This window comes from Acanthochromis polyacanthus, chromosome 23, assembly GCF_021347895.1.
Source record: "Acanthochromis polyacanthus isolate Apoly-LR-REF ecotype Palm Island chromosome 23, KAUST_Apoly_ChrSc, whole genome shotgun sequence".
Classification (NCBI taxonomy): Eukaryota; Metazoa; Chordata; class Actinopteri; family Pomacentridae; genus Acanthochromis; species Acanthochromis polyacanthus.
The window spans coordinates 8,902,897-8,925,449 of record NC_067135.1 but is presented as its reverse complement, the minus strand read 5'-3'; the positions used below and the strand labels follow the sequence as shown (position 1 = coordinate 8,925,449).

The 22,553-nt window shown below is 38.3% G+C and overlaps 1 protein-coding gene across 1 annotated transcript in view; it reads left to right on the top strand.

Moving 5' to 3' along the window:
• Positions 1 to 22,553, top strand: part of LOC110962536 (pyruvate carboxylase, mitochondrial) — a 627,844-nt gene that overhangs the window by 310,566 nt on the left and 294,725 nt on the right. Inside the window, 5 exon segments of the mRNA XM_051943654.1 lie at positions 8,809 to 8,945; positions 11,427 to 11,520; positions 12,101 to 12,191; positions 15,514 to 15,679; positions 16,697 to 16,842. Of these exon segments, the coding sequence (XP_051799614.1) occupies positions 8,810 to 8,945; positions 11,427 to 11,520; positions 12,101 to 12,191; positions 15,514 to 15,679; positions 16,697 to 16,842 (633 nt within the window). The 5' untranslated portion in view covers position 8,809.

Genomic DNA, 22,553 nt, shown 5'->3' with positions numbered 1-22,553 from the left:
GCATTCCACTGTTCAGTACCAAAAATCTTGGCCTCTATGCTGACATAGCTTTGCTTTTTTTGTGTATTTTTTTTTTGCAGAGTTGGATTCTGCCATGAACTGATCACGCACTGTTGAGAAATAATGTAATTTTGATTATTTTAAAGTATGCTTACGTGGCTGTGAGAGGACTTTGGTCTTGGTTTTTTTTTTTTTTTTGCCTAATGATGGGGACAGTTTGTTAATATTTATTTGAACTTTCGAAAAAGACAGCGAGATCATGTCCTTCCTATGCTGATCCTATTGATTTCACCTGGATTACACTGGAGAAAAACACACTGGAGTTCATAAGCAGGCAGGCTATTGCATTGTATGGTTAATGTAGGTATATTTGACTTTTCTTGTTAATAGTAAATAACCAGTCAGCCAGTCGTAAATGAGAACACTTAGTACTGGCACGGAGCGTCCTAAACAACCTTTCTAAATGCTGTTCAGATTTCTAGTGGTTTTCCTGCCTCAGCTGCTGCTCTGTGTTTGGTTCAGATATGAGTCAGTCCACAGAACGGACCAGCATGTCCTCCCATGACTCCTCACATGCTGAATATGTTTTCGCCCATTTGTTGTTGTTTTTTTCCCCCCCTGTTCAATCAACATTTGTCATCATAAACGATGAAAATCACCAACAGTGAAAAGTCACAAGTTTAATTTCTACTGGTTTTCTGTGAAGCTGTTGAGGACAAAACCTACCAGATATGATCTAAAGACACAAACAGTTGCAAATGGCAAAGCTGCAACAACAAAGGGTAAGAGGTGGGTCTGACAGACAGCAGCAGATATATAAAAGAATTAATAACACAATAAAAGAATTGTGGGTGACACTAGAAGGTATTTCTCGCAAAAAGAATGTGCCGTTTTCTTCATCACACTGAAGCTAAATTCCCTTTAGCCCTCGTGTCGTCCTGCGGGTCAAATTGGCTCGATTTAAATGTGGGGGAAAAAAAAAAAAATTTCACAGTGAAAACTTTTCAACATTTTTGGGAAATTTTTTGCACATTTTTTGGTGGAAAAGAAGAGATGTTAAAAAAAGTTTCTTTAAGAACATTCACATAAAAATCAACCAAAATCCAGCGAATTTCGCTGGATTTTGGTTGATTTTTATGTGAATGTTCTTAAAGAAAATATTAGACGTTTTACTGACATGTATGTCATCACTTTAGATAATTTCAGGATTTTTTTGGAAGATTTTTTATTAATTTTTAAAAAATATTTCAAATTTTTCTTTATTTATTTAAGTGTTTTTTTTCTCGCTAAATTTTGGGATTTAAAAATAATGTTATGGGAAACCTTTAAGGAATTTTTAGAATTTTCATCTTGAAGATTTTGCATTTTTTAAATAAATTTGGGGATTTTTTTTGCTGAATTTTTGGATTTTTTTCAGACGAAGGAACAATATTTTTTGCTGCTCGTAAATGAGGACAACAGGAGGGTTAAGAGCAGTTGTATCTCAGTGACAAAGTCAGATCTGGACCCAAATCAGCGTTTGACACTCGGCAGCCAAAACCAAAATGACTCTCAAATTGTACGGCTACAGCTGAGTGTCCCACCATCTGACATTCTTTTCATACTAATATAAATCCTTAACTTTGTTTAACTGTTTGTTTGGTAGATAATGCAGTTTGACTCTTCAATCAGACTCACAATGACTGAGCAGTACTGCACTTTCTGACTGCTTTTTCTGTATTTTAATGCAGTATCATAAAAAAAAAAATGTCTGTGAAAAATGTGTCTGAAAATCTAATATTATAACTAAGATAGATGTCATACTTCCACTTGTCTGTTTGGCAAAACTCTGCAGTCTGTTCTTTTTTTGTCGGAGCAGGTTTTTCCAGGATTTGGGTAAATTTTCTGTCATTAAATCAGTTATTATTTTCTACGACAACTTTGCATATGAATGTGGAATCATCACTGTGCACTGTTTCAGGTTCCTTCCTCTGCCCTGGATTCCCAAAAGAGTTCCAGGTTTTGGAGGATCAAAGAGAATTTTAGATGAAAGATCACATTTCAATAAACCACCATTTGGCTGTCTGCTGATGAGATTTTTTCTGTGCATGTCATTTATGGTTTTTGGTGGTGGTGTGACTGATTTAGCTGCTGGTTGTGTCACTAAAACACCTTTAAAGTATCCATTGAATCTAAACATATACAGGTAAGACATTGGATGGCCATCTTAACCACATTGCTAACATAGTATGTGCTGAAAAAATCAAAATTTGTTGACGTACGAAGAGAAAATTATAAATGAACCCTTAAGCAGGCACATTAAAACAAGCCTTTCTCAGATGTTACAGTGAATGCATCGCTTCTTTAGTCAACTTTAAAAGATTAGAAAGCATTAAACAGTGATTGTGGCATATGTAAAAGTTTCCTTAGTGCTTAGTAACCCGTCTTTGGCAGATATCCCAGCATGCAAACTCTTTGTGATGCCAGCTGAGGGTCACTCTATCTATCTATGATTCATGATCCGTGCAGATCACTTCAAGTTCTCAGGTATTTATAGACGACCATGCACACGCAGCACGATTTACATCTACTCTCAGATGAGCTGTGATTTTCAGGTACGAGGCCTGCAGGGCAAGTTGAAGAGCTTCAGCTGGTGTTTCTTGAAGTAGTTCATGGTAGATTTTGAGGATTTTTGACAACAAATTCTCTTTTTTCCACTGATTTCAGGACATTTGCATGCAACATTTACTGATGGAATCTATTCTTCTGTTGTAGCTTTATCTGTCCACAGCACTTGTTGCTTTCTATGCTTCCAATGTTGACTTTTTCCAAAAAATTGCAGCTTTTCCTTCTCTGTCTGCAGAGTCAAACAACGCATAATGACTCCTGCATGAGCTGAATCCTCTTCTGAAGTCATGTTGGAGTTTTGCTTTTTTTTTTTTAGCCCATCAGAGGTGCAGCTTTGTCTGTCTTGTTGTTGTTAAGACTGCAACAGTTCACTTTAGCTGCTGTTTTCTAAAGATGTGGCAGCAGAAAGCTCAACCTGGAAGTGTTTTTGTGCCTTTTTATAGCCTTCTCTTGTCTTTTCAGAGCTTTTTTAGAGCCACAGACAGTCACTCAGTGGAGATCATGGTTGTTAAAAAGAGTTTGAAGAGAATTTATCTAGTTCTAATTTGCTGATGATTACAAATGAATGGAACTCTGAAGCTTTAGATTTTATTTCATTTAACCTTCCTGTTGTCTTTATTCATGGGCACCGAAAAACATTGTTTCCTTGCCTGACAAAAATCCAAAAATTCAGCAAAAAAATCCCCCAAATTTCTGAAAAATTGCAAAACCTTCAGGAAGAAAATTCCCATAATTCCTTGAAAATTTCTTGTAAAAGTTTTATTAAAAAAAAGAAAACCCCCAAATGTGTCAAGAAAATTCTTGTAAATTTTTTCAAAAAATGAGTAAAAATCTTCTTAAAAAAACCCTGAAAATATCTAAAATGATTACTTATATATCAGTAAAACTTCTAATATTTTATTTAAATGAAATTTGCTGGATTATGGTTGATTTTTTTTTGTGTGAATGTTCTTTAGAAACATTTTTAACATTTTTTTTCCACCAAAAAAATGTCAAAATTTCCCAAAAATGTTGGAAATGTGAACATCAGAAGTTTCACTGTGGAAATATTTTTTTCTCCACATTTTCAGACTTTAAAACGAGTCAGTTTTGACCCGCAGGAAAACACGAGGGTTAAGAAAGAGCTTATTTTTTCAGTCTCTGTCTGGTTTGCTGTGATCCCTCTGCCAAGACAGATATATGATTCATTGCTGTTTGTCTCACATAAAATCTGCCGAATTTAATGAAACTTACCAGAGAGGCGGAGCACAGTCGAAGGGAGAATCTATTAAAATCTGGTGTAGATTGAGGTTATTTTCTTTTAAACTGTGAGATCAGGCATCGACCTCTGTTGAGGACTGATTTCTCTGTGAGCTCTGCTAGTGTTTTTGTTGCCTTCAGGCCTTAGGAGACTGTATCGATTTCACGGCGTTGCTTTTGTGTAGATACAGTATTTTGTTTCAGCCTGAGTTTCCACTGGGTGCTGTCCTCAGAAGCAGCCGTTCATTCATCATTCAGTCAGAAACACTCGTTTATTGATTCTTGACTCGGTTTTAATTCCTTCATTTGGAATCTTTTATAACACTGTCAGTTTAGATGAAATTTTCTGACTGAAAAATGATCTTTGCCTTTTTCACCTGCTACCAGATGCCATCTAATCTGGGTGATCTGGTGTCTCAGTAGTCTGCCCACATTCTTTACAGCAAGTCTCCTGTTGCAGCGTGACATATTTTGCCTTCCTGGGTTTATGTAGTTGAATTAAGGTGATTCATTTGTTTCATCAGTGATTCTAAATGTCTGTGAAAAATGCCAACACTTGTCCAAAGTGTTTCTCTGCATTTCACCCAGTGCATGATGGGATAGACTGCAAATTCTCCCATCATATGCCACTTAAAAGTTGAAAATAGATAGTCCACTGTTAGTGTAATGTAATGTGAAAAGCAGATTGTCTGAAGAAGATTCCAGCACTCACTGTGATTTGACTTCAGGATCTATACTTTTACTGCTACTAATAAACTATTTCTATTGCACCTTTCAAAAGTAAAACAGAAAAAGAAGACAACATAACATCAAAATAGTAAAAAGGACAATGACAAAACACCGGAGAAGACTTAAAATACCATACAAATGCCTGTCTGTACATGTAGAATTTTTAAAATCGGTTTTAGAATCCTAAATTGAATTGAAACTGTTTTAAGTCAACTTTATAATGGAAATTGCTGTAATGTATTGAGTTGCAGTGGTCCAGAGTAGAGAAAATGTTGTTCAATACTGATTATGGGCAGCTGTGGTTCAATTTTTGGTAATATTTCTGATTTGTAGACATCAGAATTGAACCAGAAGTTGTTGAAATGGAGTTTGTGAGCAGAAACGACCAAGTTTCTGGCTGAGTTCAATGTTAGTGGACTATAAAGCGTCTGAAGTTTCTTTTTTAAATACTACTTGAATGTATAATAAACAAAATCTGTCATTATATGTTATTTCAATGATTTTTTTTTAGTTATTTCATTCATTTAACATTCACTGATTCTGAAATACACACGTTAGTTGTGGTCTCCACTGAGTGCAGTACCACCGTTTGACCACAGTGTGGCAGCAAAGCACTGTCAGTGAGCTGCAGGTTTGTAGTTAAACCTGAAGAAGAAGCTGCAGCTATATCAGTGAAGCTGCGCGTTAGTGAGCGGTAGCTGTAACTGCCGTCCAGCTCAGGTAATTATTCAACTATTTGCATCTTTATCACACCTGTAAAAGTATTAATGCACATGTATATGTTGGGACACACGTTTCATTTGAATAAATGTGAATTTAGTCTGTTTTATTTACTTTAAACCAAATGATAAATGAAAACTGCTTTACTAACACTGAATTTTTCAAAAATGTTTGTGCTTCTTGTTCGGTGTTTGTTAATATTTGCTACTTCGAGGACAGTTTTGGCTCGTAATTTAAAAAAGTACCAGAAAGGGAAGTTTTTCTCCATTGGGACTAATGAGAGGAGTTGCTTGTTTGTGTAACTTGTTGGTTAATTAGAACCTTCATATTGTTGCTGTAATTTGGGAAAGGCAGAACAAACACACCAGGAACTAATTGTTGTTAATTAGACTCGCTCGCAGCTGATAGGCGCCTGCTAAGGAGAGCAGCAGCTGATTGGCTCCCAGTTTCCTGTCATGGAAATCTGATGCTGCCTCACTGCAGCAGGCTTGGCAGTGACTTTTTTATGCAGCCATCAGCTCTTCTTTTGGTCAGATTTATTCATACTGATTTAATTAGTCTACTAAAATGATTTTATTGGAGTCTAACAGTTGTAAAGACATGATCTCTCTTGCAATTATGCTCATGTTTCTGCATTATTTTACCTACTCTGTGCCATAGATTCCAAACACTCCAGTTATTTTTTTTCCTTTGAAATGGCTTTAAAGGACCAATTCAGCTTATTCAATGCATATTTTCACTTACCGTACAGTAACTGCAGCCCCTACGGCAAGTTTGAAGTGTTATTAATGCATGAAAATGACTTGATTTCATTCATAAGGCTTATATTTTATAGATGGCATCTCATCAGATAATTACAACAGAGAATTCATTCATTTCATGCGTTAAACATATTCATAAATAATGTTAATTCTAGTCTACTTTCTGTTTATGAACAAGGAGACCAAACACATACAGAATAAACATTGGAAGCAGTGCTGTAAGGTCATTCCATGTCAAATCAACACCCTCTTTGTTTTGTTTGGCAAGTTTCTATCAAACTATGCACTATTAAAAATGGTACTATCTGCAATTTTAGGTATGTCAAGTACTTTGTGAGGTAGCTTTTTTTGCACATTGAAATTGGAGTCTGTGTTTGAATGACAATATATCAGTAGCTAATAACCATAGAAGCCTGAAATTTTCACTGTTATTTCTCCTCGGTCATTTTAAAAAATCCATTTTGTTCTGTTTGGATTTTGTTTTTGTGGTACATGTTGTCATATCAACTTTTTTCATATTTGTGATGAAATATTTTTATTTCAAATACTGTGTGTCTTTAGCATTATCGTAAAATCTTGATATATCAAGATATAATCCCACAGTTATCTTTAGAAATGTCTATATTTTATGCTCTAACAATTCAAATCTGTGATGGTTGAGCAGAATTCCAAAAATGGAATAGAGATCAAATGACCCTTTGCTTTGTGGAACAGCAACAATCAATCAGTTTGCTGTCAATTATTTGGAATATTTTGAGAATCGATTATTTGGCTGATTCCAGCTACTTTAAAATTGAACATTTTCAAGTTTCTCTACTCATCTATGACAGTAAATTGAATATCTTTGACATTTCAGGATGATACTCGTTATCTTTTCTCTTTTTTCCCCTATTTTATGCTCCAACCAATTAATCAGTCACTTACAAGAAATGTTAGTTTCACGGAGACATGCCTTTGCTTTCACCACAGTCATAAAGTAAATTGTATTTTCATATTACTCCTGTTAGATTGAGGTAAAAGCAGCTGTAGACAAATATAAAGTGGAGAAATGCAACCACTCAATATAAGAGACGCCGTAAACATCCTTAACTGGCTTTGTAATCTTGTTGTGATAGTGGATCAACAGTCATCATTTGTGCCATGAAAGCCGGTTATTTGTTTCTGTATCTCGCCAAACACGACTGATGTGTGGCTTGAAATTGTAGTATTTCAAAGGAGTTTCCACTGTAAAAGCTTCAGGATGGGAATAACTTTTCTCTTATGTTCTCACCCTGTCAGCAAGTTGTCAGGTGGTTGCACTCTTTTCACGCTTTTAGAGTAGCAAAACTCCGAGTCACAGGCCTCCAACCGTTTGCACATAGTAGAGCTTTTTTCTTTCTGAATGCTACAGAACTCCAAAATTCCCTCTAAATATCAGCGCATGGCCAAATTAAAATGAGCAAATGACAGATAAAAGGTGCACACAGGCCTCGGCAGCAGCTTCAGAGAGCTTCAGTAGATTTAATCTCTTGAAACAGACTCGCGCCTCTAGGTTTTTCAAAGCATTATCGTCCTCTTGTTTTGCTTCAGTGCATCTTTATTCACCTCAAACTGAATGTAGGAAATGGTCACTGCACAGGAAATGTAGGGAAAGTATAAACTGGAGGTTTTATACACCGTAGGTTTAATGACTTCAGGTAAAGTGGTTTGAAAAAAGTGATGTGACGGATACCATGTTTTTGAACAGAACTGTGTATAATTTCTTATTCTCCTTATCATTTATGTTATGTAATCTATTCTGTGAGACCATAAAAACATCACCTATTTCCAGATTAATATGTTTTCTATTTGTTCTGAAACCATCAAGGGCCTTTTGCTCGGCCATCTCTATTTGCTCAAACCTTTTTTTTAAAAAATAATACTCAATTTAAACTTATAGAGATGTTTGGAAATTATTAGTTTGATGCATCAGGTACTTTAGGAGATACTAACATTCTTGTCAAAAGGTTTCCCATCAACTAACTTTGAGCAAATTTTTTTTTAAACATTGAAATTTGAGGCGGTTTGGATGACAATATCTCGACAACAATTAAAGCTAAAACCCTGGAAATCTCACTTTTATTTCTCATTATCGTATAATTTTTGATTATAGGTGATTCGAAATATGAAATGTCCCATCTGTGTCTTTGTCTTTTCAGAGGCGTCATGACAAAGGACAACGATCATTTTTGACTTTTATCTTTAATTATTCTTGAGATGTTGTTGTTGAAACATAGCCTCAGGTTTCGATATGGAAAAAATGTGCTAAAAGTTGGCAGTTGGGCAATTAAAAAAAAAATCAATCATACAAGTCTCGGAAAATACTTATGCTGTATAATTTTTGGGCAAATTAGAGATGGTCGAGCAGAAATGGTTGTAGGATTGTGATTGAAGATAAAATGAAATCCGAGATAATTGTGTATGTTGACCATTAGGACTGAAGTCACAGTTTTAGTGGGAATGGGAGTTTTTGCATTTGTTCTCCAGTGAAACAAATCTAAAACTGATTATTTCATGCACTGTGTACCACGCAAGCGTGTTTCCTAACGTCTGTAGAATATGATTTGTGGGCCTGGGCGTCTGTTATTCCACAATGCTTTGCTTATAACATGTTGTGGCCCATTTTGCTTTTATCCTGAAAATGCAGCTCCTGTCCATGACCATGCCTCATGTTTAAACGACATTTTAATTAATTGTTCAGCCCTGGTAAACATCTTCTTTCTTCTCCTGTCAGAATGTTGCGCTACACTGTGGTCCAGGGCGGCCTCGGCCTGTTGGCTGTCAGGAGGGCATGTGTTGTCTCCCGATTCGCCCACTCTGCCCCGCAGAGCGAGTATCGACCGATCAAGAAAGTCATGGTGGCCAACAGAGGTAAGACTTTCATGTTCGCCTGGATGGTAATAATTCACTACTGAAGAAGAGGAGCAGCAATTCAGACAGCACCATTAAATGAAAGAGTTTAATGTAGTTTCATTTATAATGTAAGAAAAACTTATGACATTTACAGTCTTCCTCAGGCAAGAAGAGACTCTCAGATCTCTTAATTTTTAATGCCAACATTTAGTTTGCCTTGGCACATGATAATATTTAAGCACACATTGTATGTGGGTGGCTGCATGAGCTGGCTTTGTTTGTTTTAACTCAGAAGCAGAGAATTTCAGGGAATATTGGACACTGTGCACCAGGAAGTGTCTATGTGTAAAAGTGTTTTTTGAATTATAAGTTCTAAATGCTGTCACAGAGGCATTTAAATATGGCAGGCTGTCAAAAGTGAGCAAACATTTTCCTTGAAAGTAGAACTTTTTTTTTTTTAGTTTTTTCTCTCTTAAGGTTGAGGTCTGAGTGGAAATGTAATTATAGAGAAGCCTAGAGCTTTCTAAACACAAAGTAGTCAGCAGTACATCTGACATAAACATCGGTGACGAGCTCTAGTAACACCTATAATCACTGGACCCCCTCCTGTTAATGCGTATGCTGTCCAGAGAGGCCATTAGTGTGCAATTAGTAGCTCCGTCAGGTGACATTGAGTATTTGAGCGACATATCTATTCATGCGTTTTCTTCTAATTGCTTTTTAAAGCCTCCTAATACAGTCATTCCTGCGGCCACATTCAAAATGCTCAATTTAGTTCAGAGTCGCTGCTTTTGTGGATTTGCAGCTGTGTTCCATTTCTGGACACGTGGTGCTCTGCAGGTTTCCTGTTGCATATATGCATACATACATTGGCTTCCACTCTCTCATGCAGACTCTATTTAACACCTTTAATCCATCAATTTGATTCGAATAGATTGCGGCCTCTGCTTTATACACACACACACACACACACACACACACACACACACACACACACACACACACACACACACACACACACACACACACACACACACACACACACACACACACACAGAAGGGCTTTCCGTCAATCTCCGGGCTTCACATGGGCATGACGCGATATCAACACCACATTAGATCACATTCATCACACTGGAGTGCAGCGGACCGTGTTGTGTGTGCGATGAAGAGACCGGACCATCATATCAACCCAGATTCCACTCCACCAAGCACATCTCCTCTCTGCCATCGCTTCTCTGCTCTTTTGGTAATATTCTCCTCTCCTTTTATTTTCATTTCTGCTCTTCTCTTCCCATCTCACCTTTTCTTCCCCTTTTCACTCCTTGTCTTTTTTTTGCAGCACTTGTCAGATGAGATTTTCCTCTAAGCTACTTGTTATCTTTCTGTGACTTTGCTCCATTTTCGTCCTCTTTTTTTTTCCGATCTCTTGCTTCATTTCTCTCTTTTCCCCTCCACTGCCATTGTCATCTTCTCTTCTCACCTATCTCTTCAATCTGATGTCCTTGTACTCTTTTTGCATTTTTCTTTTTAAATTACCTAAAATTAATCTGCTTTTCTGCACTATATGTTCATACAGTCGATCTTCTACTGAATCCCTCTGTCTTGCTTGCCTACTCTTTTTAAAAGCTGCACAAATGTTTGAGTGCTTTCCTCAGCTTCAAGCAATATAACTGATTCTGAATCACTGACATGAGCAGAAATTACAATGAAAATTTCAGGCTTTTATCTTCAATGGGCTCTGAGATGTGGCAGTTCAAACGTAGCTTCGAGTTTCAGTATTAATCTGTTTTTCCATAGTATGTTCATGAAGCACTTCTTCTCCAGAGTTCCTCCTTCCTCTTTGCCTACTCTTTCCTTTTCCTTTTTTTTCTAAAGCTGCACAAATGTTTGAGTGCTGTCCTCCCCTTCAAGCAAGAACAACACATCTTGCTAGTTCCCAGTGACTTAACTTTTTTTTTCCCCTCCTCCATGTGTTGCTTGGAAAAAAAACAAGTGTTGGCCCCTTGTGACAGCAAGATAAAAGCCAGGGAGCATTTTGCTTGTCTAAAGCAGGGATTTTTACACTGCGCTTTCAAATTTTCAGAAAAAAAAGACTTGTTGCAGGGTCTGTTGGTATTTTATTTATTTTTTTGCGCAGTTGTGATGAAGTGCACCAGATGGATTTGTCTTGTTTTCACATCTTATGTATGGCATGGAAAATTCCGAGTTTATTTTATTGTCTCGGAGGAGACATTAGTTACAAAATAGGGCCATTGCTACAGGATGTTGATAAAATGATATAAAGTCTATGTTTATGAAAACTACATGACGAAAGGGTGAAAACTGCAGCCTTTCTGTACACAAAGAAAATCTACTTGACTATAGATCCAAATGATGACATGTTTAATTAATAAAAGGACTAAGTTTAAAGGCAAAAAACATCCCTGAAGGAAAGGAAATGTAGCTAAAGCAAACCCACCATTTATTCTTCTCGTATGTCGTCCTTTTGTCCTCCAGGTGAGATTGCTATCCGTGTGTTCAGAGCCTGCACTGAACTGGGCATTCGAACTGTGGCCGTTTACTCTGAGCAAGACACCGGACAGATGCACAGGTAATATTCTGCTGCATGAGTTTAATAAGACTAAGTAAAGAAAGCATACAAGTCAGATGTCTTTCTAAACTGCCGGACATTGACTACGAAATGCACACAGCCAATTATTGATAACGACAATTAAAGGAAGCCTGGGAGCATTTTTCTCCCCTGCTGCGCTTTGGGTCGGTTGTTTGTTTTGCAGGTGGTATTAAGTGTGGACATAAGTATAATTGTATTGCCATTACAAACATTGAGGTAATCACACGGCTTAGTTTAAATGCACAAACCAATCCTCTTTGACTTCTCAATGTCTTTGATTTCTAAGATGTTCAGCCTCTCCTCTATTCCACCTTCCCTCCGTTGTCATCACTACATCTTTCACTCTCTTTATCTTACGTGAAACCAGGTGGTCGTTTTATGTGGCGGTGTAATGATTGGAGTGTGCTTTTTTTTTTCTTTTTTTTTTTTTTTGAGCATTTTGTTCTGTGTAGTCTTTATCGTGCTTGGAAACGGTGCTATGACACCATAACGTGAAGGTGCACGTCTGTGTGCTTTGTCTGATTTTGCAGCTTGCTAATGTAAATCCTTGTCTTTACAGGCAGAAGGCAGATGAAGCCTATCTGATCGGGAAAGGCCTGCCACCTGTTGCCGCATACCTGCACATTCCAGACATCATCAAAGTTGCCAAGGTAAAGCCCATTCAGCAAAAGATGGCATAAAATAGTACTTCTATCGTTTAAAGAAAAATGCTTAAACTGTAGTAAACTGGATCCCTCATTTCAAGGGAAACTGTACTCCTCATGGTCACTGCATAATGTTTGAAGACAGTTTTAAAGCTGAATGACTTCTGTGGCCTTGGAGGAGCTTTAGTGATATTAGTTTCTTTAGATCGGTCCTTGAAGATTTCTTTTTTTTTTTTTTTTTTTTACTGGGAACTCTACTTTGCAAGCTGGTGGGTGTACACTTTCTGGACAGAGAAAAAGGGGGGGGAAAAAACACTTTGAAGCTACTAGAAGATTGGCATGTTGAAAGCTTAACTTGTACTATTGGATGAAAGCAAATTTTATTAGTTTTTTTTAAGTATCTGAACTTTTTGAAACTTGAAAATTTGTTAAAGTTTAAATTTAACCATTGCGCAAGAACAAAGATGTCCTCACCAGTGCATATGCATAATTAAAGTTTGTGCACTTGTTTCTCGCTAGAGAACATGTACGAGTGGTGGTCAAAAAGTCCAAGACTGTATTCGATTTAAAACCAACCATCCCTATTGAAATAGTCTTGTTCATTGATACAGTTCTCTGTGCTTCTGCAATGCTTCCAAGCTCCCTGGAAATGCTGTTACCTAAACACGTCTTAGCCACTAAACGGTCAAAACATCGACCCTTCAACTTGAATTTCATTTTTAGAGAGAAGGAACAAGTTGCAGGGAGCCAATGCTAGCAAGTGATTAAAGAAGAGAGACCATTGAGCTGTTGTGACCAAAATTGCTGGTGAATTTGAGGATTCACAGTACGGTACAGTTCAGGTCGTTTGTGTTGAATTTTCTCCCTCAGTACGTTACAGTAGAAGCTGGGGAGCAAATTCCTGGTGCACAACCACAATAATATTGAAGAAACCACTCCACATTTTCCTGGTACTCTCCTGACCTAATGCACCTTGTCTGATTTTGGAAACTGAACTTTTCCACTGTGAAAATTGCTATTTCTTTTCTTGTTGGTAACTGCAGACCCACCACTCATCGCCAGTGGTAAACCTTTTTCTGTAGAGGCTGGCTCATCTGCCCGCTGTCTGATAGAGAATTTGATATTCTGTTCTCTGCTGTAGTTTGCAAATCAGTAAGAAGTTGAAGTTACATGTGTACTTACCAGTGGTCAAGGTGAGAGTGTGTTGCTACTAGGGCTGTCCCAAATAGCAGTTTGTGGGCTCTGGATATTCGGCGCCGATTAATGACGAATATCCGAATTTTCAGTACGGCTTGCAACGCCCAGATTGTATCAAATTGATGGGTTGAATACCGATCGTGGTTCATCATCCGATGGAGGGGATGCCATCTGAATATTCGGATCTCAAAATAAATATCCAGATACCACCATCACGACTGAATATTTAGATATCCGGATTTTCGGGTCCAGCCCTGGTTGCTACCTGGTCGTCCTGACTCGTTACTGCTGGCACATGTTACATGGATGCGAACCACAAACAGTCCCAGAACTTTTAGACCGCCCTGAAAATTGTGTTGTGGCCGCTTCTGACTAGTTCAACAGTAGTGCTCTAGAAAAAGCAGTCTACATTTTTTGTTTTAAGTTGAGTCATCACAGAAACTTTTTTGCATATTTGCTTTGAGTGTAGTGACTGTGTATGTGTAGTACAGAGCTGGAAGGCAATTAACTTAGCATAAAGCCTGGGATCAGGGTGAAACAGTCGCCTGGCTCTGTCTCAGGAGGACAAACATGTCTAATGATTCACAAAATTGACCCAACACTATGCAGAATCAGCCAAACGTCCAGAGAAAAAAAAGCACAAGTTAAATATCAGGCTTTTTAGTAGCTGAAAAAAATTCTCAGGCAGTTCGACTAACTTTTAAGCCTCAAGAAAAGCCCTGCTATCCTCCTGAAATTAGGAAAAGCTTGTCCCTTGCTGTGTTTAACTCTGCACAACTTTGATCTCAGTGGCGTACAGCAAGGTGGACAAGTGACAGACAAATCCCTTTTATTCATGTCTGTTCACTCTAAGTCTATATTTAGTTTAGGTAGAGAAGTAAACAGCTTATTTCAATCCTGCCCTCTCACACCTTCCCTGTGTTTCCATCTCTTTGCCTACTGTTTGTTCTTCCTTTTCTCATCTTCTGCTTCCCTCCATCATGTCCCTGATTCAGTACTGTTACTCCCTCTCTCCCCTTCTCTTCCCTTTGCCACTTATCAGTGTGTAGATCAGATCTGCTCCTTCTTCCCTCCATCACCTCCAGGACCTGCTGCCAGTTGTTCATTATCATTTTTCTGATCAATCTCTCACGGTTTATGATTTTCTGTGTGGGCGTGCGTTCAGACAGCCAAGTCAGGGAGCCTTTGCCATCCAACTCATTTCTCCAAAATCCGTCTGCCTATCTGGGAGCAAAGTGATGCCATGCCAGCACAAAGTGTGTGTTCTCCTGCTCTCACTCTTTCACATCCAGAGTGTGTTTGCCTCGTGTTCACACCGGGTCACTCTTTGCTGTGTGACCAAAATAACTGTCCGCTTCCATCCCAGCACCGTCTGTGTGTTTTTATGTTGGATGTGAAAACGTTTTTGTGTTTGCACCCTGGGCAGTTGTGTTAGCCTGCATCTTCTGTCCATCTCCACGTTTGTTTGTGTAGGTTTGTACCTGCTTGTGTGCGTGCGCTCGCTACATTTGTGTGTTTGCATGTTTTGTGTGGCTCCATGCCTCCTCCGGCCTGCCAGTAACAGCTCCCTTAACAACAGGACAGCCCATAATTATAGTCCGTCTTGTATCCAAGAGCAGATGGCACATACTGATCCAGAGATGGCTCTATCTGTCAGCCTCGGCAGCTACTGTATCTGTCTGCTGCCCTGTGTGTCTGAGCATGCTCAGTAACATCCCCCTGACCCTCAAATCATGCGTGTCTGTCTCTTCACTCAGTCTCCTACTGACATCCATTGAGTGGATGATGATTAGAGCCATAGTAAAAGATAGAATGTGACTAAAATACATCATTAGCTCACAGTCCCTTTTCCATAAATCCTCTGCACTAAACACAAAACTGTGTGTGCTAAAGCGTGCAGGTTAGTGTGTTTCAGTCGCTGATATGTAGCCAAGTGTTAACTGGGGCCCTGCAGTGGCTCCCCATTTAACAGAACTCATGCTGCTGAGCCGGCCTGAATTGGCTTTCTCTGGGCTCCGCTTAGAAATTTTTAGCTCAAACTTAAAATTAAGTAAAAATGTGTGTGGGCAAGTGCTTGTTAACCACTGTTCACTTTTTCTCCCCCTCATCGATCCCTCTCGTACTTCTTTAGGACAACAGTGTGGATGCCATCCACCCTGGCTACGGTTTCCTCTCTGAGCGGGCAGACTTCGCTCAGGCCTGTGCAGACGCAGGGGTCATGTTCATAGGACCAACCCCAGAAACAGTCCGCAAGATGGGAGACAAAGTGGAGGCTCGTGCCCTGGCCATCACTGCAGGTATGGAAGACAATAGCTGGTAGAAACTGGATGAAAGACGGGAAGATCAGCAGATCCGGGGAAGGCAAAAGTCATTATTTAACCCTGTGAACCCCCAAGCAGTTTCTGAACATTTCTTAAATTTGCTCTGGTTGTATTTTTTGTCATTGTGGGCTCATTTCTGACTGTAATATAAAGTCCTGCACTTCTATGGGAACCACACAACCGTGACTAGAAGCAGGAAACTCAGAAATGTCTTTTGATAAAAATATCTCACTTTCAAGCTAAGATTTGGTTGTTTTTCCAGATGAAATTTAAGTCACGTATGGTTAGTTGAGTAAAGTTGAAAAATTCAAAGACTATTCCAGTTTTCATGGCTTCTTGCGCTTATAAATGATGTACTTTGCCTTTTTTATTTTTTTCAATAAAATGCCTGTCAATTTTCCTGTTTAGAGGGTTAAATACACTAAAGCATATGCAGCATTTCTTGGTTGTATATTTACTACAACCAAATTAGACCAAAGGCGAGATTGCATTTCACTTTAAATTATCAGTCTATATCTGATGTTAATAATATTGGTAACAGTGTGTCTAAAATTTGCCATAACCCTGTTTTTAGTTGTCATGATGGTGATGACTCAATCCCCCTTCTCTCTCTACCTTTCGCCCTGGCGTCTTTCCATTAGCAGCAATTTTCTCTCTTACCGAGGGGCATGATCATTTTTAGAACATTTTTTTATTTTTATTTTTTTTTTAGCATTTACTTGTTCCATCTGTCACTGCGAGAAACTGTGAAAAATTAAGCTCCATTTGTACTGGATTAGGAACACTCGTTTCTTAGTTCTTGTGTCGCATAACTGGTTCCTTTTACTGAGTTTTGTCAATATTTTTAAACTAATGCTTGTTGTCTTTAGTTCTGGCAGCAGCTGTTTTTCTTGGTGTCGTTATTATAACAATCACTCTGCTTTTCATAATTGTGATGCCGCTGTGTTTTTTATCTTTTTGTGATTATGTGCAATATTTACCACCCGTGTCCAGGTGTGCCTGTGGTTCCAGGAACGGATTCTCCCATCTCCAGTCTGCAGGAGGCGCATGCCTTCGCCCAGACGTACGGCTTCCCCATCATCTTCAAAGCAGCGTATGGAGGAGGTGGTCGCGGCATGAGGGTGGTCAGGGAGTACGAGGTGAGCGCTTCTTTTGAGAAATGTAATTTAACTGCTTGCCCCAGCACCATATATCTTGTCCAACAAAGAGAAAGCAAATCCACCCTGATGACTGGCCGGCCTCATGGCAAATTTAGGTCTTCATATTCATTAATTTTTCTGTTTGCGTTGAATCAAGGTGAAATTGCTTGTGCGCTACAACCTGGTCCAATCACTTGGAGTGTGTGCTCTGAAATTGCCTCTGCCACTTAGCTGAGCCTGAGTGATTTTGGTGTTTATGTGTTTTATCTGAGCCGCGTCTGCTTCCATCTGTTGAGCGTAATTAGAAAATGTCTTTCAATATTGTAACTGTCCAGGGCCCACTTCTCCAAAACCAGACGATCATGAAACGCATCCAGCGCATCTTATATGTACATCATGTTTCAATCATGTGTGGCCTTTAACCCTTTAAGCTTCAGTGTACCGCTGGCGGTACACCTACTAATTTGCATAGGAATTTCAGGAATGTCCGACGGCTGCAAACACGATTATACAAACACTATACACCGATGGAAAGCTTAGATTCTCATGAATCCGCCGGTATAAACCACTTTCAGATGCGATTACCACAGCGGGGGAGAAAAACACATTTGTCCGACAAAAACAAATATTCATCCATCCGTTCTCTATACACGGCTTCAACGCACACAGCGCGACTCACATTTCCGGGTTTATTATTACACACAAAAAAAAAGATTCCATAAAAAACGGCCATAATCCAACCTTTTACATCCAGATGACACAAGCCAGTAAACTATTTTATCCAAAACATGTCCTGAAGTCGGTATAAAATCCCCGAATCGGTCATTTTCAAGGAAATGCACTTCGCGATGCCCGTCCAATATTCCCTGTATTTTTCGTAATTTTTTTTTTATTTAAAAATAGAATATTAGCGATTTTTTTTTTTTTTTTTTTTTTTTTTTTTTTTTTTTGTACTGAAAACGGCTGGAATTGACTGAAGCTTAAAGGGTTAAATGGTGAACAGAATGTGCAGATCTACATCTATAAATATGATCAGGCGATAAAACAAACAGCAATGACAGAACATCGCAACAATAAAAATGATGACCACACAACACTTTGATGCAAGAAATTTAGCCAAGAAGTGTTTTTTTTTTTTTTTTTTTTTTTGGTGTGGTTAATTATTCTGTCAATTTCTTCCTGTGATGTTATAATAATGACATTAGATTATCTCTGTCTGGTCCACTGTCCTTGACTTTTAACTGTAATTCTACTTAAACATTATAGTCCCCTTGTGAAAATTCCTTTAAACACATTGTCAAGTGCAAAAAAAAAACACAGCAATGATCAGAACAACAACATGAAGTGCATTTAAAAACAAATCGGAACACTGTGGGAAAAGTTTAATATTTTCAGTTATTTAAGAAAGTGAGAAGTTAATATATTCCAGACATTCTTAATTGTCTGTAAATTGAAATATTTCAATTCTTTTTTGGTGTCATTTTGATAGTTCTGGCTTATAGGTCATGAAAATCAGAAATCCAGTATAAAATAAAACCTAAATACTGCTACTACTGATAGTAATAATAATTGATCCACAAGGGGGAATTCTGCAGAAAGAGTAGTGACCAACTAGCCTAGCTGCGCTAGACAACCCACGGCAATGAATTTAATTCTCTGCCAGGGTGGGTCTAGTTACCCTCCGTAAGGCTCGAGGTTGGATTCTCCTAAAACTGGCCTGACGAATCACCATGAAGTGTAGAGTCAGAAGGCGGGCGTAACTAAGTGACGACAGAGGCGTGACGATTCTGACAGAAACAACTAGCCTAGCCTCGCTAGACAACCCATGGCAACGAATTTAATTCTCTGCCAGGGTCGACAACAAAAACGACAAGTCGTTGAGCTCCATTAGCACCGACTCTGAATAATCTTTCTGTTAACATGTCTGTAATATACTTGAGCTTCACCCATTGACTGTATAAATCAGGCTTCACCGAACTACCGCATCCTCTGATTTCCGGCGCTCTAGGAACCTATTTGTTGCGCTGATTGGTTGTATACCTGCCCAATTGCTGTAGAGTGATTTGATAGACAACCTTTTAGCCCGCCTCCCTCCCTGTCAACCGTGCCTAGACCCTTGTCTTCAGAACATGGGTCTAGCACGGCTAGGCTAGTGACCAACATGAATACAAATGAATTGGCAGAAAAATTCAGTAAGGTAAGAAATAAGTACAATAAAGTGTAAAATATACTATATAGTAGCAATATACAGTAAAATGAGGAAATTAAAATATCCTGTGCAAGTTTTAAAATATACAGAATACATGAAGGTTTACCTTTTTGAATTGAATTATGATATTAAATATTACTTTCTCTACTGTTGCTTCCATTTTATATCATTCTATCCTTGTTCCTCAGTATGTATGCGGGCATTTCTCTTGTTTAAATATATCCCATAAAATTTTATGCCTAATCGCCACTAGATTGCAGGATTGTTCCTAATTTTTGCCAGAATCGCCTTCAAACAAGAGCCCGGGGAGTAAAGGTTAATTTTTTTTCTCATATGCAAACACAACAATAACATTAATGACGATGTAAAGTCCAGATTGCTAAAACCAAACCGTGTAGTAAAGTCCTTCACATAATGACCGGCGTAATTGGTAATTCATAATTTAGCAGCTGTGCTGATGGCGTATGTATACAATGATTCTGTTGTGTGTTTGACTTATACTAAGTTTTGTTATGTGTTAATGCACACCAGCGCTGGTTACAGGCAGTTAAACACACAGTCAAATCACTCAGAATATATTCATTAAGCTTTTCAGCATGGACGCCCAACAGATGCTTGCTCGGTGTAAGTGGTGTTTTGGGAAACGCTTGTGAAAAATTCAGAATGGCTGCATTTTAACCTCGTAAATAAACAAACAAAAAATCACTCTTAACCACAATTGATTGTTTTTGGAAACTGGACCAAGCAGGACCGGTAATGGAGTTAAACTTACTGTGGTTCAGTGGGAGGGTAATAGTTTTTTCTTTATTAGAAAATTTAAGAAGATATTAATGGTAAAATAAAACTTAGAGAAGATCATATGAGGAATCCTGCAGTGGATGAACATCCTGAACGTGGCTCTTTGTCACCCCTGTTTATTTTTGGACCAACGGGACGCTGGAGGGAGTTTGTAGCTGCTGCCCCTAAGAATGAACATTGCTTACCCTTATTTCTACTGGGTCAAACTTTTTCTTTTTTTCCCCTTTTTTAAGCAGACAGCTGGTTGTGGTCCAGCCACAAAAGAGGGCAGAGATCACTTGTGAATCAGATACACAAAGCAGAGCCACCTCCTCATTCTTCATCGCTCGTAGCATTTATTGTATTGTTTTTTTTTTTAAAAGCCAAGAAAAAATATTAGTCACAATGAATATGCACAAATCACAAGCGTGGCTTTTTTTATTTTTCCTACAGAGTTTGGGTAAATTTGTCCATCTTGTGTATAGTTTTCATATTTATATTCTTTATTCTACTTCTGCATTTGTTGTTTTGTTTCTTATACTTGTATTTGTTTCTAGCTACTGCAAGATGTGACTTATCTTATCACAAATTTATCAAGAAAAGTCTGTGAAATGTAACCTCTCTTCAATCTTCACTTTATATGCTTTGAAAATGTAACATTTGTTTTTGCAGTGATTATTCTGGTAATTATGTTTGATTGCTTGGTCTATCTCATGTCAGGAAAGAGTTTGAATTTATACTTGTAGGTCTTAATTAACTCAACTAGCCTTCCAAAAGTTAAAAAAAAAGGTTACTTTCATATACATGAGAGAAAAAAATATTATCAAAGAATTTGAAAATCTCAAACCAATGAATTTTTGCCTTTTTTTTTTTTTTTTTTTTTTGGCTCAAAAGTCACCAGAAATGGACTAATTGATTAATCGGCTGATTGTAATAGGTCTAATTTGCTTTTACAGCCATCATATTATTTGCAGGTTTGCTCTTCTTGCTGTAATGTTCCCTAAAACCTCACTAAAGAACACACATCCCATTTAAAATGACTATGGTCAGTGTAAACCACATTAGTAACAAGCTTCACCCACTGATGCACACAAGGAACGACAGTGTTGTATTGTAGTCACTAAGCCTCGCAAGTCAGCAAACCACTGGAAAGTGTGACCTTTTCGGAGTTGTAGCCCAGTCTAATTAATTAGTTGTTGACATTTCTAGTTATTCAGTCGAGTCACTGGGGCCTGAGCAGCTCGAGCAGATATGATGTGAGGAAATTGTAAAGAGGTTTCTTCGTTCTGTTGGGACCCCGAACAACAATGCGTAGGATGACTTTCTATTCTATTAAAACCAGCTTGTGAGTCCTTTTGTATGCTGAATTAGCAGAGGTAGACAAACTATTCTCAACATATTGTAGGTTGAGATGTGGGTGTTTACTGATAAGCAACACAGCCAGATTGCCAGAGTTTGACGTGATGCGATTTCTGAAATGGTAGAAAAGGGAAAAGAAGAGCGGCACGCATCAAAGCTCCAGTGGCCAGAGCTGACAGACGGACTGAACCGATGTGGAAGGAGTACAAATGGAATTCTCCTAACTTTTAGTCTTTCAAAAGTCTTCTGTCATTTACAAACCTACAGGTGCACAAAAAGATATGACAAGTGTGCAATGTCTGACTCTAGATAACTTCTCCCAAAACACATAATTTACTGCGACTTTCAGTGACTTCAGTTTTCACTTTTCTTTCCTGCAAAATGTCACAAAACAATCATGCAGTCATCAGTTAATTTTCCAATGATTTATTTCATGGCAGTAAATGTGAAATAAGATGCCAATAGAAATAGTTTTTGATGGTTAGTCTTATGGAGTCATTGACTAAACTAACGTACATGGTAAAAACAAACAAAACAAAGTCTGTAGCAAAACTGAAAATCTGATGGCACGGATGCTATAAATATATGTGGAGTACTGCAGTGATTAAAACTGTAAAAAACATTAAAAAATAATGGCAAAAATGTGTAAAATAATTTGATCAGATTTAAATCCAGTGTAACTTTATTAAAAAAATGGCTTTGTAAAAGAACAAATTGCCTTCTAGAAAAACTGATTTTTGATGCAGACATTTATTTTAGAGTCCACTCAGCCTATTTGGTGAACCCTGACGCTGCTAAAGCTTTTGATTATCTCCAAATTATGTCCTTCTGATCAGACGTAGTACAGACGGTGATATTTAGAGATGTTGTGTAATCTCTGGTGACTTTATGACGTTCACGCTGCTTTTTCTTGCCCTGCTTTTTGAAAAGCAGTCTTGACAAAAACGCAAACCTGCCTTTAGCAACGGCGCTGACGTCAGCAGTCGCCCCGAAGAATGTGGTAGTTTTGCCTCTGAGAGCATCTTTTCTCAAGGCTACCAGATGACAGCTGAGGATGGGCTCCGGTTTCCTCTCTGGAGGCTCGATGGTGACTCAGTCTGAGGCAGGGTGAGGCCAGCAGGATGTCAAAGACTGACACAAACAGATTGAGTCATGACCTTCAGCGGGGGGGTCATGATCTCCCAGAGATCTTCTGTAGTGTCTTTTACCCTGAGGTCCTGTAAACATATGTGTCAAACGAGATGAAGAAATCAGCAAATGTGACTGACAGGGAAATGGTTTACGACAAGAAATACAAGTTTCCTAAAAAACTAACCAACCCAACGCGTAGATTATTGGGGCTTTGAGAAATGGCATCAAAACACTT